The 12,359-nt window shown below is 43.7% G+C and overlaps 1 protein-coding gene across 1 annotated transcript in view; it reads left to right on the forward strand.

Annotated features, from left to right (window-relative positions):
- Positions 1–12,359, forward strand: part of sema4bb (sema domain, immunoglobulin domain (Ig), transmembrane domain (TM) and short cytoplasmic domain, (semaphorin) 4Bb) — a 45,720-nt gene that overhangs the window by 23,700 nt on the left and 9,661 nt on the right. Inside the window, exons 3-9 of the mRNA XM_071911053.2 lie at positions 3,227–3,387; positions 4,044–4,106; positions 5,024–5,122; positions 6,854–6,965; positions 7,574–7,690; positions 8,271–8,428; positions 11,830–12,011. Coding sequence (XP_071767154.1) covers positions 3,227–3,387; positions 4,044–4,106; positions 5,024–5,122; positions 6,854–6,965; positions 7,574–7,690; positions 8,271–8,428; positions 11,830–12,011 — 892 coding nt within the window. The remainder of the gene's footprint in view (positions 1–3,226; positions 3,388–4,043; positions 4,107–5,023; positions 5,123–6,853; positions 6,966–7,573; positions 7,691–8,270; positions 8,429–11,829; positions 12,012–12,359) is intronic.

A 12,359-nucleotide genomic window follows, 5' to 3' on the forward strand; every position in this document is an offset into this window, starting at 1 on the left:
TGAGCCCTGGAAAACATCTTTAATTTCACCTAATTGATTGCCGAATGGATATTATGTGCCAGTGGAGAAATTACTTTCAATTACTGCATGTTGTTAGTATTGCTTCATGTAATACTGAGTTGGGAGCAGCTTCTCCCTCCCTCCCTCTCTAGTGTGCTTCTGGACACAAATTGGCCAATTCCTTTTGGGTGCCTCTATGATAAAAAGTGCTTGTGGGGTTAAATGAGTATGGAGAGTGAGACAAAATTTACCCAATTTGGCTTCCAGACTGAAACACTAGAAGAACCTGTGGTGTAAACCAATGCAGCATGTTAGCATTAGCAGTGAAGTAGCCGTATTGGTGGTAGGTGTGAGGTGATGAGCGTTAGCAGAGGTTGAGGCCCCAGCTTGGGGACAGCCAGCTGATTAAACAGGCGGGTGATGAATGGACCTGGAGCCTGGCTGTGAAATGGCTACATTGGCCTGTAATTGCTGCAGCTCCCAATGGATGCCCAGCATTCTGCCAAAAGCACGTCAAAACGCACAACCGAGCCGCTGTATCAGAGAACACAAGGAGTCTCCCAAAGAACTGCACCTCTGTGGCTGATCGAAGTAAAAAAGAAAGCCTCGCTTGTCTGTTTCAAATCACTGCAGCTTTGACCCAGCGCTGATGTTTGTAACTGCTAAAGTAAAGACCTTTTGCTCTTAACCAAAAGCCTTCTCCAAGCGCTTTGAAAATGGCCTTTTCCCCTCATGTTTTCTGATAGGTCAACATCCCAATCCAATCTTCTTGGTTACCGCAACTCCCACTCAGTACTCCTCAGCCCTCTCCCTGGCCTCGCACTGCTCTCGGAGTAAAAGTTTCATGAGTTTGCTCTCCTCCGCTCGTTATTCCATTGTCTGTCTAAGAGGATGTCACTGTGATTTATGTCAGAGAGTTTTAATATGCTGAGGGAAGGCTGTTTTTGGTTCCAGTGAATGGCCAAAACCCAGGGGAGCCGTGACAGTCAAGCTATGATATGTCCCCCTGTTGAGAGGAGAGATGGCACTCCTTTGTCTGCCAACTGCAGGAACCACTGGGACTAAGTATAGCTCTCTTTATAAGTTGCATTAAGCTAGACCTCTCGCAGCCATTTAAGAAAATTGTAATAGACTTAATTTACCTTGAGACAAAACCACAGCCGTTTCATCCTCAATGTAGGAAAACTATTTTTTTTTTCTAAGATGGCCCAAGAATGACAATAGGAAGTCTTTTTATTTTGTGTCCCCTCTCCTCACCCTCTGATTTTAATGACAGGCCTCCTCTTCATTGACTCCAGATGTCACAATGTTTTAAACAGAATGAGGGCTGTTGATCTGGAAAGGGCCTAAGATTTGATTTTGGACAAGATGTGGCTTGTGCAGCTGGGTTTTACTCCCACAAGGGGAAGATAATCATCTGCCAAAGTGCCTTGAGTGTTAGATGAACCATTTGTTTGTGAGCATATTGAAGAGTTTAAGTCGTGGGTTGTAAACATTTATTGCAGTTTATTGGGTCCGTTTGCATTATGGTCCAATGCACCACCTGGAGTGCCGAAGATAAACTTACTGCTGATGTCTTTTCTTACCGTCAAAAGTCTCAGAATTTGAATTCAATTTGATGGTTGTACATGGGGGGGGAGGCTGTAAATGGTTTTACTGCAGTAAAGATTAGTGTTTACGACCTCAGATACGAGCCAGTAATCTTATTTGGACAAGCAAATGGAGTCCACGACCCAAGCATTTTAGCTTTGGGAGCACGTTGAGTGTATTTAATATGTTTGGAATAGGAGGCAATAGATAAACATTTACAGAGATGGTCAAAAAAATGCAAAGGGAATGAAGTGTGCAAGCACTGGATACACAAATATTTGGTTGCATACATCCAGAGTGTCTCCCTCTGGTGAGTTTGCAGCCCTCTCAGTTACACGGCTGAGAAGATACTTGTTAGTGTTGTTGATAGATACTTAGTGATAACATCTATCCAACCAGGGGACAAATGGGCCCCAGTACTGCTGTTGTTTTTCCAAGGGCCATGAAGCTCGTGGGTGCTGAATAAACCATTTTCCAGGGACTCCTGGACTGTGTTGTTTTTTCAGTATTTGGTCTTTTTTGAGCAGTTTTACACGCAGTAAATCAAAGTGAAAAGCGACAACTTGTCAGACTTATTGCCTGTTACAAAAATTGAAATCTTCTGAAACTCCACTTTCACAGTGGAATGCAGTTAAAAGCCTTTATTGCGGGTGACTGCTGATGCCACTGGAGGAGATCCTGAGTTGTTTATGAAGCTATGAGAAATGCTAGTAAAGGAGACACATATATTAAATCCATAGTTCATCACAAAAACTTATTGAGGCTGCAGGGAGGGAGCGACATGGGAAAAGGTTACTCATTTGACTTATGGCCCAGTGCTAAACAGATCCATTTTAAGAGGTTTGCCCGGCAGCAGAATGAAGGAGATTTAGATTGGTGTGAGTAGAATAGAAGAGGCTTTTACCTTGCTGCCAGCACAGAGCAGAGTGAGTGCCAGCCAGGACAGGAAAATGTTCACATGGCTCATTGACATACATATGGCATGTCCTCATGGGGCGAGCTGCTGGCTGCCACTGTGCAAGGGGGGCAAAAGAAGGACTGGGACAGTTGCCTCCAGGAGCAATGAATTACAAATATGACACTTGTGCAATGAGATTTTTCAGAAATCTGCTAAATTGATGTGGCTCAAACACACCACTGTGCATTTGTGGGTCTGTGTGATGTGATGCCTGTCCACTCCTTATTGTTTCCATTTACACTAGCAGCTGCCACTGTCTTGGAAACCTCCTTATGGAACTGTGCTGCTTGAGACAAATTAATGTCAGAAATAGAATCGCTGCCCCCTGTTGTAGGGAGGCCATAATGCATTTGTAGACCTACATTAATAATCCTTTGACTTGTGATGTTCATGTGCATAATCACAGCCTAATTATTTTGTCAGATATTCCTAACCCGATCTAATGGCAGTAATGGAAATGTTTTCATTCTCTCCAATGGGATGACATTTTATAAAACAGTGCAAGCCAAATGCACTCCAAATGTGAAAAAAAAAAAAGAGCTGTATGTGTTTGCTCGTGCACTCGTGTGGTCTCACACTCCCAGCATCAGGACACGTTCTGTTCCACTCTGTTTCTCTCTGTGCTTTTCTGCTATTTGATAGTAATAATCCCCTGTGTATTTCTCCTGCTGTTCCCAGATGCAAAGGAGAGGTCGGCCAAGAGATTCTCTGTGGACGGAGTCTTCAATTACACCTCTCTGCTGCTCAGCCAGGAGGACGACATGCTGTACGTTGGAGCCAGAGAGGCACTGTTCGCCCTCAGCCTCTCCGACATCAGCAAGACCAAGCTGCAGAAGAATGTATGTCCAAGTGCCAATTAATCAGATTATCAGAATCATGTTCACAGTTTATATCAGAATCGGCAACAACATATCATACTTGAAGATGGATGCACATTGTATCTATTAAGCGTATCAAGTCATATGTAGACTTATGCTAATGAATATGGGTCTGTGTCCTGACTGCTTAGAAATGTGGAGAAGTGGGCGTGGGTAGCAGATAATTCCAATGCCTGGATCAGGCAATAAAAGCTCTGATTGCAATCATGGCTGCAGTTGCATATCGGAATAATGGCTGGACACTTTATGTAACTGACATTATGGGATTAACATTTTGATTTTGGTAATCATTTTATGGAATTAAACGCTATGTTTTTATAGACGCAAATATTCAGAGATTTTCTTTGTGTGAACGATATTACTGCCTACTACTCAGAATTAATAGCTGGGAAGGATCTTATGTTAAACACCTGAAAAATGCAGAACCCACCGGCCGACTTGACTCCATATGACGGTGTTGCATTATGCATTACGGGGGATTTGGGGGGATATTTCCGCTGCATACTGTTGTTTTTGGTATGCATATGAACCTCCAGACACCGACCATCGAGATGCAGTAGAGCCAGCATGGTTCCCCGTAATTTGCATGACTTACTCAGGGTCTTTTTCATCCTCAGCTGACATGGGGCACTCCTGCTGGAAAGAGAGAGGAGTGCAGCTTCAAAGGCAAGAACCTAGAGGTAAGAGGCGCCTTTACACCTACAGCTAACCAAAATAAGCAAAGCACCTGAGGAAATGAGAGATATGTAATAAAACTATTGAAAGCATGGAATGTTTTGATATGGTTTACGCACATTCAAGCCCTAAGAGGCAAAGGTAAAGACCAATAAATACAAAGACATTCTGAATGAGCTCCAGAGGTGCTGTTCTGTAGCTGAGCCTGACCTCTGACCTGCCTGAGGAGAGGGGGTAAAGTATCACATTCATCCTATGGTGAAGCATTGCTATTCTTTTGTGAACGTTTTCTATCAGCTAGAGTTGTGAGAAACTTGTAGAACCTACTCTAAGCTGCACCGAGGCCCGGTGCCGCCCTGTGAAGACTGCCCTTTTCTAAATGTTTTGGAAGGATCCATAGAGTTCTGTGTTGACAAACCTTTCCACCAGTTACAAATAGATTCATCAAGTGTGTAGACTCTCTTGGGAATTGCTCTTTTCAGGGTGTTTTTTTCAGCTGTGCACTGCTTCTCTCTGGCTGTCTGTTACCTTGTTGTCATGCCAGCTGTTGTATCCCTAGGCGACAAGCCCCGGTAATCTGTGTACTGCAATGTACAACTTGGGTCTGTGTATCACAGCACGCTCACTCACCAATTGTTGTGTGATGCTGGGAGATTTTCCCAGCAGGGTTTCTGAAATGGGGACATTTTACTGTACTGTGCGATTTTTATTGATCGATCAAGTTTTTTTTTTTTTTACGTCTTTGTGTTTATTGGTCTAAAAGACTCTTATTTATGCTTAAGGGCTATTTCAGAGGCATGGATTTTGAGGAAGCTGAGCAAAGCTCTCAAGATAACCATCCTACTCTTTTATCATATTCAGCTGTGAAGAATTTCTAATGCATCCTTAGACCTCACACTCTCTCCATTTGTTCCCCATCCAGACTGATTGCTTCAATTACATCAAAATTCTGCTGCGGCTGAACAGCACTCATCTTTATGTGTGCGGCACCTATGCCTTCAGTCCCATCTGCGCCTACATAGTAAGTGATGACTTCCAATCTACCTATTATTAGCCCTCAAGGATTGATTTTTCTCCCTGGAGCCTTGATTTTTTTGTTTCCCTCCAGCCTTCCCACTAACCCAAAGTTGGATTGCTATGGGTTTTTTGTGTTCTTGGAGAATCAAGCTCTTTTATCCACCATGTCAGTATTGGAGCTCTTGTTATTCGAGCGTGACCAAATCCTACTGAGGCATTTTAGCAAGACAAGTCGACAGGGGGTACAAGAGCTGTGTGGTTCCCAGTGACTGGAAGCAGCAGATCCAGTGAGTCTTTATGTGTTTGTCTAGCGGAGGAGCAAACTGGGAGAGATGGTAGCCAGCAACAGGATGACATTGATTTCAGTGATAGGGGGCAATCAAGCTTGGAGCCGGTTCAACTCCTAAAGCCAGGAATTAAACTCTCCCCTTTGACGTCACAGTGAAAGAATAATATGGGACGTCTCAGAGTGAGGGGGACTTGGCAGGACTATAGGTCCTGAACTGGGATTCCAAGCATCTCTCAGCTCAGTTGGTCTGAAACTGTTTGGCCTCCCACTTATCATCATGTTGACAGACTCCAGAGCAGAGTCTGTGTATAACCCAGAGCTTTCCTACAGACTAGACACACTCTGAGATGCATAACATTAACAATAATAAACTTTTATTTTTACAGCAGCTTTATAGGAAAACAATCACAAAGCGATTTGCAGACAATATGACAATAAGAAATGTAATCCAAGAAGATAAACAATAAAAATGACAGACGTGAATTAAAACCAAACCCCCGAGTAGAACGACAACTTATAATGGTGATACATGGGAAACATTATGAGGTGATGCAGACATTTAATATTGTCTTGTTTTAGATTTTAACACCAACGGGACACATAATTTGTGAATGATATTATGGTATAGTAAAAATGCTGGAAATATTGCAAAATTCCCTGCATACATTGCATCAAAAAGTTAACTAATTTCCTTAAAGGATCTTGCTTATAGGGCTACACAGACTTTAGGGGAGTTTGGCCCTCTGGTCAGCTTACCCAATATCTGCCAATATCTGCCAATATCTGGCACCAAAATCAATCAATCAGAGTATCATTCTATGGCCTGTATTCATAAATTCTGTAAACAAAATCTCAATCTTCATCATTAGTGAAGTACATTTACAGATCAAAAGCACAAGCAAAGCCTGTCTGGCTAACTTTGTTCACTTCAAACAAAACAAGTTATGCGGGAAGAGAAATCTTCTGCCACTGAAAGTAGTTTCAAAGAGCATTTTTTGGCAAATTTTATGTCTATTTTACCACTCCCCTAAACAAGCCTGGCAGGTTTAGATGCGTGTCGTTTAATGAACTAACCATTCAGCCCTCCTAGAGCTGCTATAACTTCTGATTTCTCACTTTTAGGATATGCTAGTTGCACATGATTAATTAACGTACTGTATGCTAAAGCGTTAGCATGCGCACTGAACAGAGCTAACAAGATGCACAGAGATAATTTTAGTTCCAACCCTCTTGTCAGATATTGGTTAAGGTGAACCGGGGCCAAACTCCCAAAAAGAAGGTGTAACTAGTCATTTAAGTGTGGCTTTATTGCAGCATGTAGAATGACAAAGAGCAGGAAATGAGCTTCAGGTCATTGAGCTAACTTTAGCTCACTGTACTCTTACTGTAAGTGGAATTTAATTGGAATGTGCCTGAGGGAAATTTGGTGTTTGTGTCTGTCTCCAGAATACGTCAACATTCTCACTGGAGAGAGATGAAGTGGGCGAGGTTGTGATGGAGGACGGGCGCAGTCGGTGCCCCTTCAATCCAGAGTACAAATCCACTGCCATCATAGTTGGTATGTAGTACTGCACAGCTTTGTGTTCCTGATCATTTTAAACAGGTGGCTTGCAAAGAAGAAGGTGTTATTAGTGAGTGGCTTCGCTTTGGGAAGAGGCTGAAGGCTGTTAAAACAAGAACTGCTTGTTTCCAACATAATAACATTACTTTGATGTAGCCTACAATTTGAGTCCATAATGAGTCATGATTTGTCTGTTGATACTGTTTGGCTATGTCACTCCTTCTGATAAGCAGACTGACATAACAGCCTCTGTTTGCATTAAAGTTATTTTAACAACCAATTAGTAAATAATTGAACTTGGAGAAACTATTAGTCTAATCCCTCACTGAAACCTTCTGTAATGGTGGTCTAACTTGGCTAACACAGAGGCAGAATGCTCCTTAAACTCCTGAACCTACTGACTTGCACTTTAGAGAGCCCTCTATAAATAATGTATTTTTCTTCAGTGCTTTTAGTTAATACAAAATTCACTGACTTGTAAATTTTAAAGTTTGTGATTTTTAAGTGCATACACACTGGAACAAACCCCTTGCAATATTTGACTGACATGATGATAATATGAATTGAAACCTCCTTTTTCTTTATTTTCTTTTGTTTTCTTTCAGATGGTGAGTTGTACACTGGTACTGTCAGCAATTTCCAGGGGAATGAACCAGTCATTTACAAGAGTCTGGGTCAGAGCACTGCCTTGAAGACAGAAAACTCTTTAAACTGGCTGCAAGGTAAACTCCATTTGCCCTTGAAGATGGCAATCTATGTTTTTTTTTTCCTACACATCTTCCACTCTGTACCCAACAGAGTAGATAAGCTCTAAAAAGAGTAGCGATCATTAGCGAGGCACAGTCGCTAATGCACGCAGACTGAGAGCAAAGACAAGCCCTCTTAGATTGCGGGAGCTGGGTCCTATCAGTCGCCACACATGCACATCAAAACCGCCTCGGCTGGCTGGCACTGGTTTTGCCAGAGCAAGCTGCACTTTGCTCACAATTAAGACCTCTCTTGTCTTTTGATCTCAGGGTAATTCATGCAGAGTGCCCCCGCTGAGGCATCTGAGTACAATTATACAAGGGATGCTGTTTCCTCTGCTCTGCTAGGATTGTATGACCCGGCTCTTCTCTGTGGATTCTGACAGTCTTCCCAAACTTATGATCATACGTTATTTTGTCTGAACAGTCGTGGCTGAGGAAACGGTTCCCTTACATAGATGATAAAGGTGTAAGATGATAGGCAAAGCGATCAAGTTCTCTGTTTCTCACCGCATGTTTCCTTTTGACTGAGAGCGTGTTTTTGTCTGTTTGACAGATCCAGTCTTTGTTGGTTCGGCTTACATCGAGGAGAGTCAGCCAATAGGCAACCCCGTGGGCGACGACGACAAGATTTACTTCTTCTTTAGCGAGGCGGGGAAAGAATTTGACTTCTTTGACAACACTATTGTGTCGAGGATTGCTCGCGTGTGTAAGGTAAGACACCTGGGGACCGGGTGGGGTCAGTAATCGTAAAAGCAAGAGGCGCAGCAGAGCTCTGCTTCCTCGCCGTAATCCCAGTACAATTACCTCAAAAACAAGGAAGGGATGCTGTCATGTCAAAGCACATGCGTGGCAACAACAGTACGTCATGCCCATGTAGGTGCAGTGGAAATATGCCACTGCTGTGTGTACGCTTTTTTTGTTTGTTTGACTTTTTTGTGTATCTAAGCGGGAGTTGACACAAACACACTTTCCACAGATTTGGTTTCTTGAATCATCCCCTCCTCCCTCCCTCCCTCCCTTTCCTCTGCAATGTCATCTCCCCCTCTCCTTCCATCTCCTTCACAATGTCAGCTGCACTCGTCCATCCCTCCAGCTCTTTCCCTTTTCTCCACCAGCGCTTTGAGCTTTGCAGGCATTATTAGTATTCAAGGGTGCTTCGCAGCAATATGAAATGCTTTTTCCTCTCTACTATATGGCCTGTTTTTGTTGCAGGCAAAGCGTGAACGAACTTGAGCACCCCAGAATGCACTGGGATCATTTCAAGTGTATTGACGTCTTTCCCTCCCCCTCCTCAACAGTTTAGTCTGGTCAATCACCCTCAATAATCAGTGCCAGACCTTATCCCTTTTCACCTGTCATCAGATCAATTAAATGGCTATAAAGCTGCCTGATATGTGTGCTCAAGCCTCAGCATCCCATATTGACTGATGTCTCTTGTTCATGGAGGCAGTAATGTGAGTAATCGTGGGGACAGCATGTAATCTTAAGTGACAGCTTAATGACTTAGTCCTGCTAGGCTTTGGCACTCAGTTCTGCGACACCTCTCCCAGCCAGCGGAGCACCTCCTGGGTTCTATATATGGAAATCATTGACAGAAATGCCCCCAGACTGTGGCGGCTTGCTGTGGATGAACTGTGCAATAGAGACGGGAGAATGTGCTCCACTGCTCTATAGGTCGCCTTTATTTCACTGGAATGCAGCAGCCCCCTTTTTTTCCTGGCTGGCGTCTTTTCAGATGCTGTTCTATGGGAGTACAGTAGTGTTGCAGGTGGTGCATTCTTCGCTTTACCGGGTAAATGCTTGAGAGCATTGACAGCTGAATGCGGAGTGATGACACAGTTAGCGATTCCAGTTTTCTGTCTGTTTCCTATTGAGAGAAATGCCGCCTTTGTCCTTTCCCGTCTTATTGTACGTCTGCTGAGCAAGCCTATTTCCCTCATTACAGCACGCAGCATCCACTTAATTTTGTGCAAGTGATATTTTGATCTTAGAACTGCACACGCCGCAAATGTCAAACCATTCCTTATTCTTCAGAAAAAAGGAGGAGCATTGCCCCTCATCAGTTTGCTGTGAGTGAGCAACTGATTCCATTAAGATCTGAATTGCTGCAGGCTAACGTCCTATAAGCACATTTATTCAGTAGAGCTGTTACAGTATGCACCGTTTTTTTTTTCTTTTTACTCAGAATACTGTATCACAGCTGAGTCCACGCCCTGTTTACTCCCTCAGTGAGCAGTAAGTGCTGAACTCAGATTAGGGTTAGGTAACACAGAGGTATGAAGGCCCCTCCCTGTTAGCGGGCTCAGTGTCTTCAACACACTTTGAGAGAAAGCGTGCACTTCACTTTTCTTTCTCTGTACCGGGCCGAGGAAAAATATGTTTGAATGTGGTTCGAAATATTTGAGCAATTTTAGCTGCGTTTGATTTATCTTGCCAGACATTTCAATAGCCTATAAAGAGGGCACGTCACTTGCAAGATAAGAATAAATCAAAGAGGCTCCTTGTGTTTTTTTTTCATGCTGCTCTAACTACTATTTTGCCCAGGTCTGCCAAGGAACTCTGCTACCGAGTTGTTTTTCTCTCCTCTCCTCCCTCTCTGTCCCCCTCCCTCCTTCCACTCCCTTTTTCTTTTGTTTATTCAGGTGTGCACATTGAGGGACCGTGGAAAGCAGGCAGATTTTGAACAATGCGTGGCACCGTTTTTCCTCAACCTTTTGTTCAGCCAGTATTGCCCCCACTTTTCAGGTCGACAGCAGAACCTTTAAAAAAAGTGAAGAATCTGAAATGTGAAGTTTAGATAAAATATCCATGTGATTGAATGGCCGAGTCGGGCTAGCTAGCTGCGCAGCGGAGCACAGCAACAATGGCAGGGGACAGCTGAGAGAGCAGGAATGTGCTCTCCTCATTATGTGGACAGGCTACTAGCGCAGCCTAGTAATTGGCTCCCAGGCCCTGCATCAGTCCCATGTGGTTTCACCTCGCCGTTCAACAAGATGATTGTTTCTGTTTAATAGCCACCCGGAGGAGGAGGCAGGGGTAGAATAGTTTTACATTTTATTATCTACCTCAAGGGTGATTCACTCCTGGTGTTTTCATGTAGGAGTTGCTCTGAGTTTTGGAGGTCTTGCTGCTGGGATAGTTTGGATCAGAGGCGTATCCTCCAGAGCCAGGCAAGCTGTCTTGAGGTTGGGCGAGACCCGTTGTTTTGGTCCTCTCTTCTTCCTCCTCCCTCCTGTGTTTTCCATGTTGCTGGCTGTTGTTCTGGAGGAGTGCTCTTGGAGTGTGTTTACAAGCACTTTGATAATCGTTGGCGCTAGCCAAGATATTTGATAACTGTGTTTTTATGGCTATTTCGTGACGCCTTGAAAGGAGAGTGAATACTTCCATCTTCCAGCTTGAGAAGTGAACCACAGATATTTTAATTCAAAGCTATAATTATTACTAATTGTTGTTTATTATCCCTTTCGCCATGTCCTCTCCTTCAAAGAAGAATTGGTATTCTGTGCTAAAGCTTCTTTTATGTGGAGACTAGAGCTTGTTTTCTGCCCCCACAGTTTATTGTCAAAATATCCTTTGGAATTCAGTACAAATACATCACACACATGCCGAGCTAGAGGAAAGGATTTCAAGAATTGGACTTCTACCAGGACAAAGAATTCCTGGTTGGTTGTGGCTGAGATTTGTCTAGTTTATTTCCTCAAAAAGAGTTCATGACAAGTACAGCCACCGCTTTCAGCATCCCTTATTTGACCTCAATACCCCCCTCTAAAGGACAGGGAGGGGACTGCATTGGTCAGTGGTTTTTAATCCTGGTCCTCAGGACCCTGAATAGCCTACTGCTGGTTTTCTATCCTACCAGGTAGTTAATTGCTTTCACCTTGCCACCCAGGTGCAAATCATTTGCTGATTAGATGGCTAGAATGAAAACCAGCAGGGTTCTTGGCCCTGACGACTGGGATTGAGAACTGCTGCAATAAGCCATCCATTCTAGTCACAGGGAAGTGATTATTGGGCACACAACTCTCGTTCATTCCGGTTTACCTGCTGCCGTTTTTCTTTGCGTTTCCTTGTTGTGCCACGTTATCCATAAGGTGCTTTAACTGTCTCTGCAGGGCGATAAGGGAGGTGAGCGGGTGCTGCAGAAGAAGTGGACCACCTTCCTGAAGGCTCAGTTGCTGTGCTCCCTCCCTGATGACGGCTTCCCCTTCAACATCATCCAGGACATGTTTGTCCTGAAGCCCATGGGAGACAGCTGGGAGAACACAGTTTTTTATGGGGTCTTCACCTCCCAATGGTAAGAGGAGTGGAGGGAGTTGTCCTGATCACCACTCTGACAGACTCAGGCACCTTATTGAATGTGATTTATAGGGCCATTGTGGTTAATGTTCATAAGACACACATGCACAAATAGGCACTAAATACTACTTTGCAAGCACACATGGATGGACCCATGCACACACTCACTACACACACCAAATGCAAACCAAGGATGTGTATAGCAGACACACTCACACACGCGAATACGTGCTCTCACACACACCAACTACAGCCAACAGTTAGACGCCAGTTCTTATTTAAAATCTACACACCCAAACCTGGCGAGTTGCCATCCTTCTTGTTTGGGCCCTCTGAATTTAGAACA

This window comes from Centroberyx gerrardi, chromosome 1 (assembly GCF_048128805.1).
Source record: "Centroberyx gerrardi isolate f3 chromosome 1, fCenGer3.hap1.cur.20231027, whole genome shotgun sequence".
In the NCBI taxonomy this organism is placed as follows: domain Eukaryota; kingdom Metazoa; phylum Chordata; class Actinopteri; order Beryciformes; family Berycidae; genus Centroberyx; species Centroberyx gerrardi.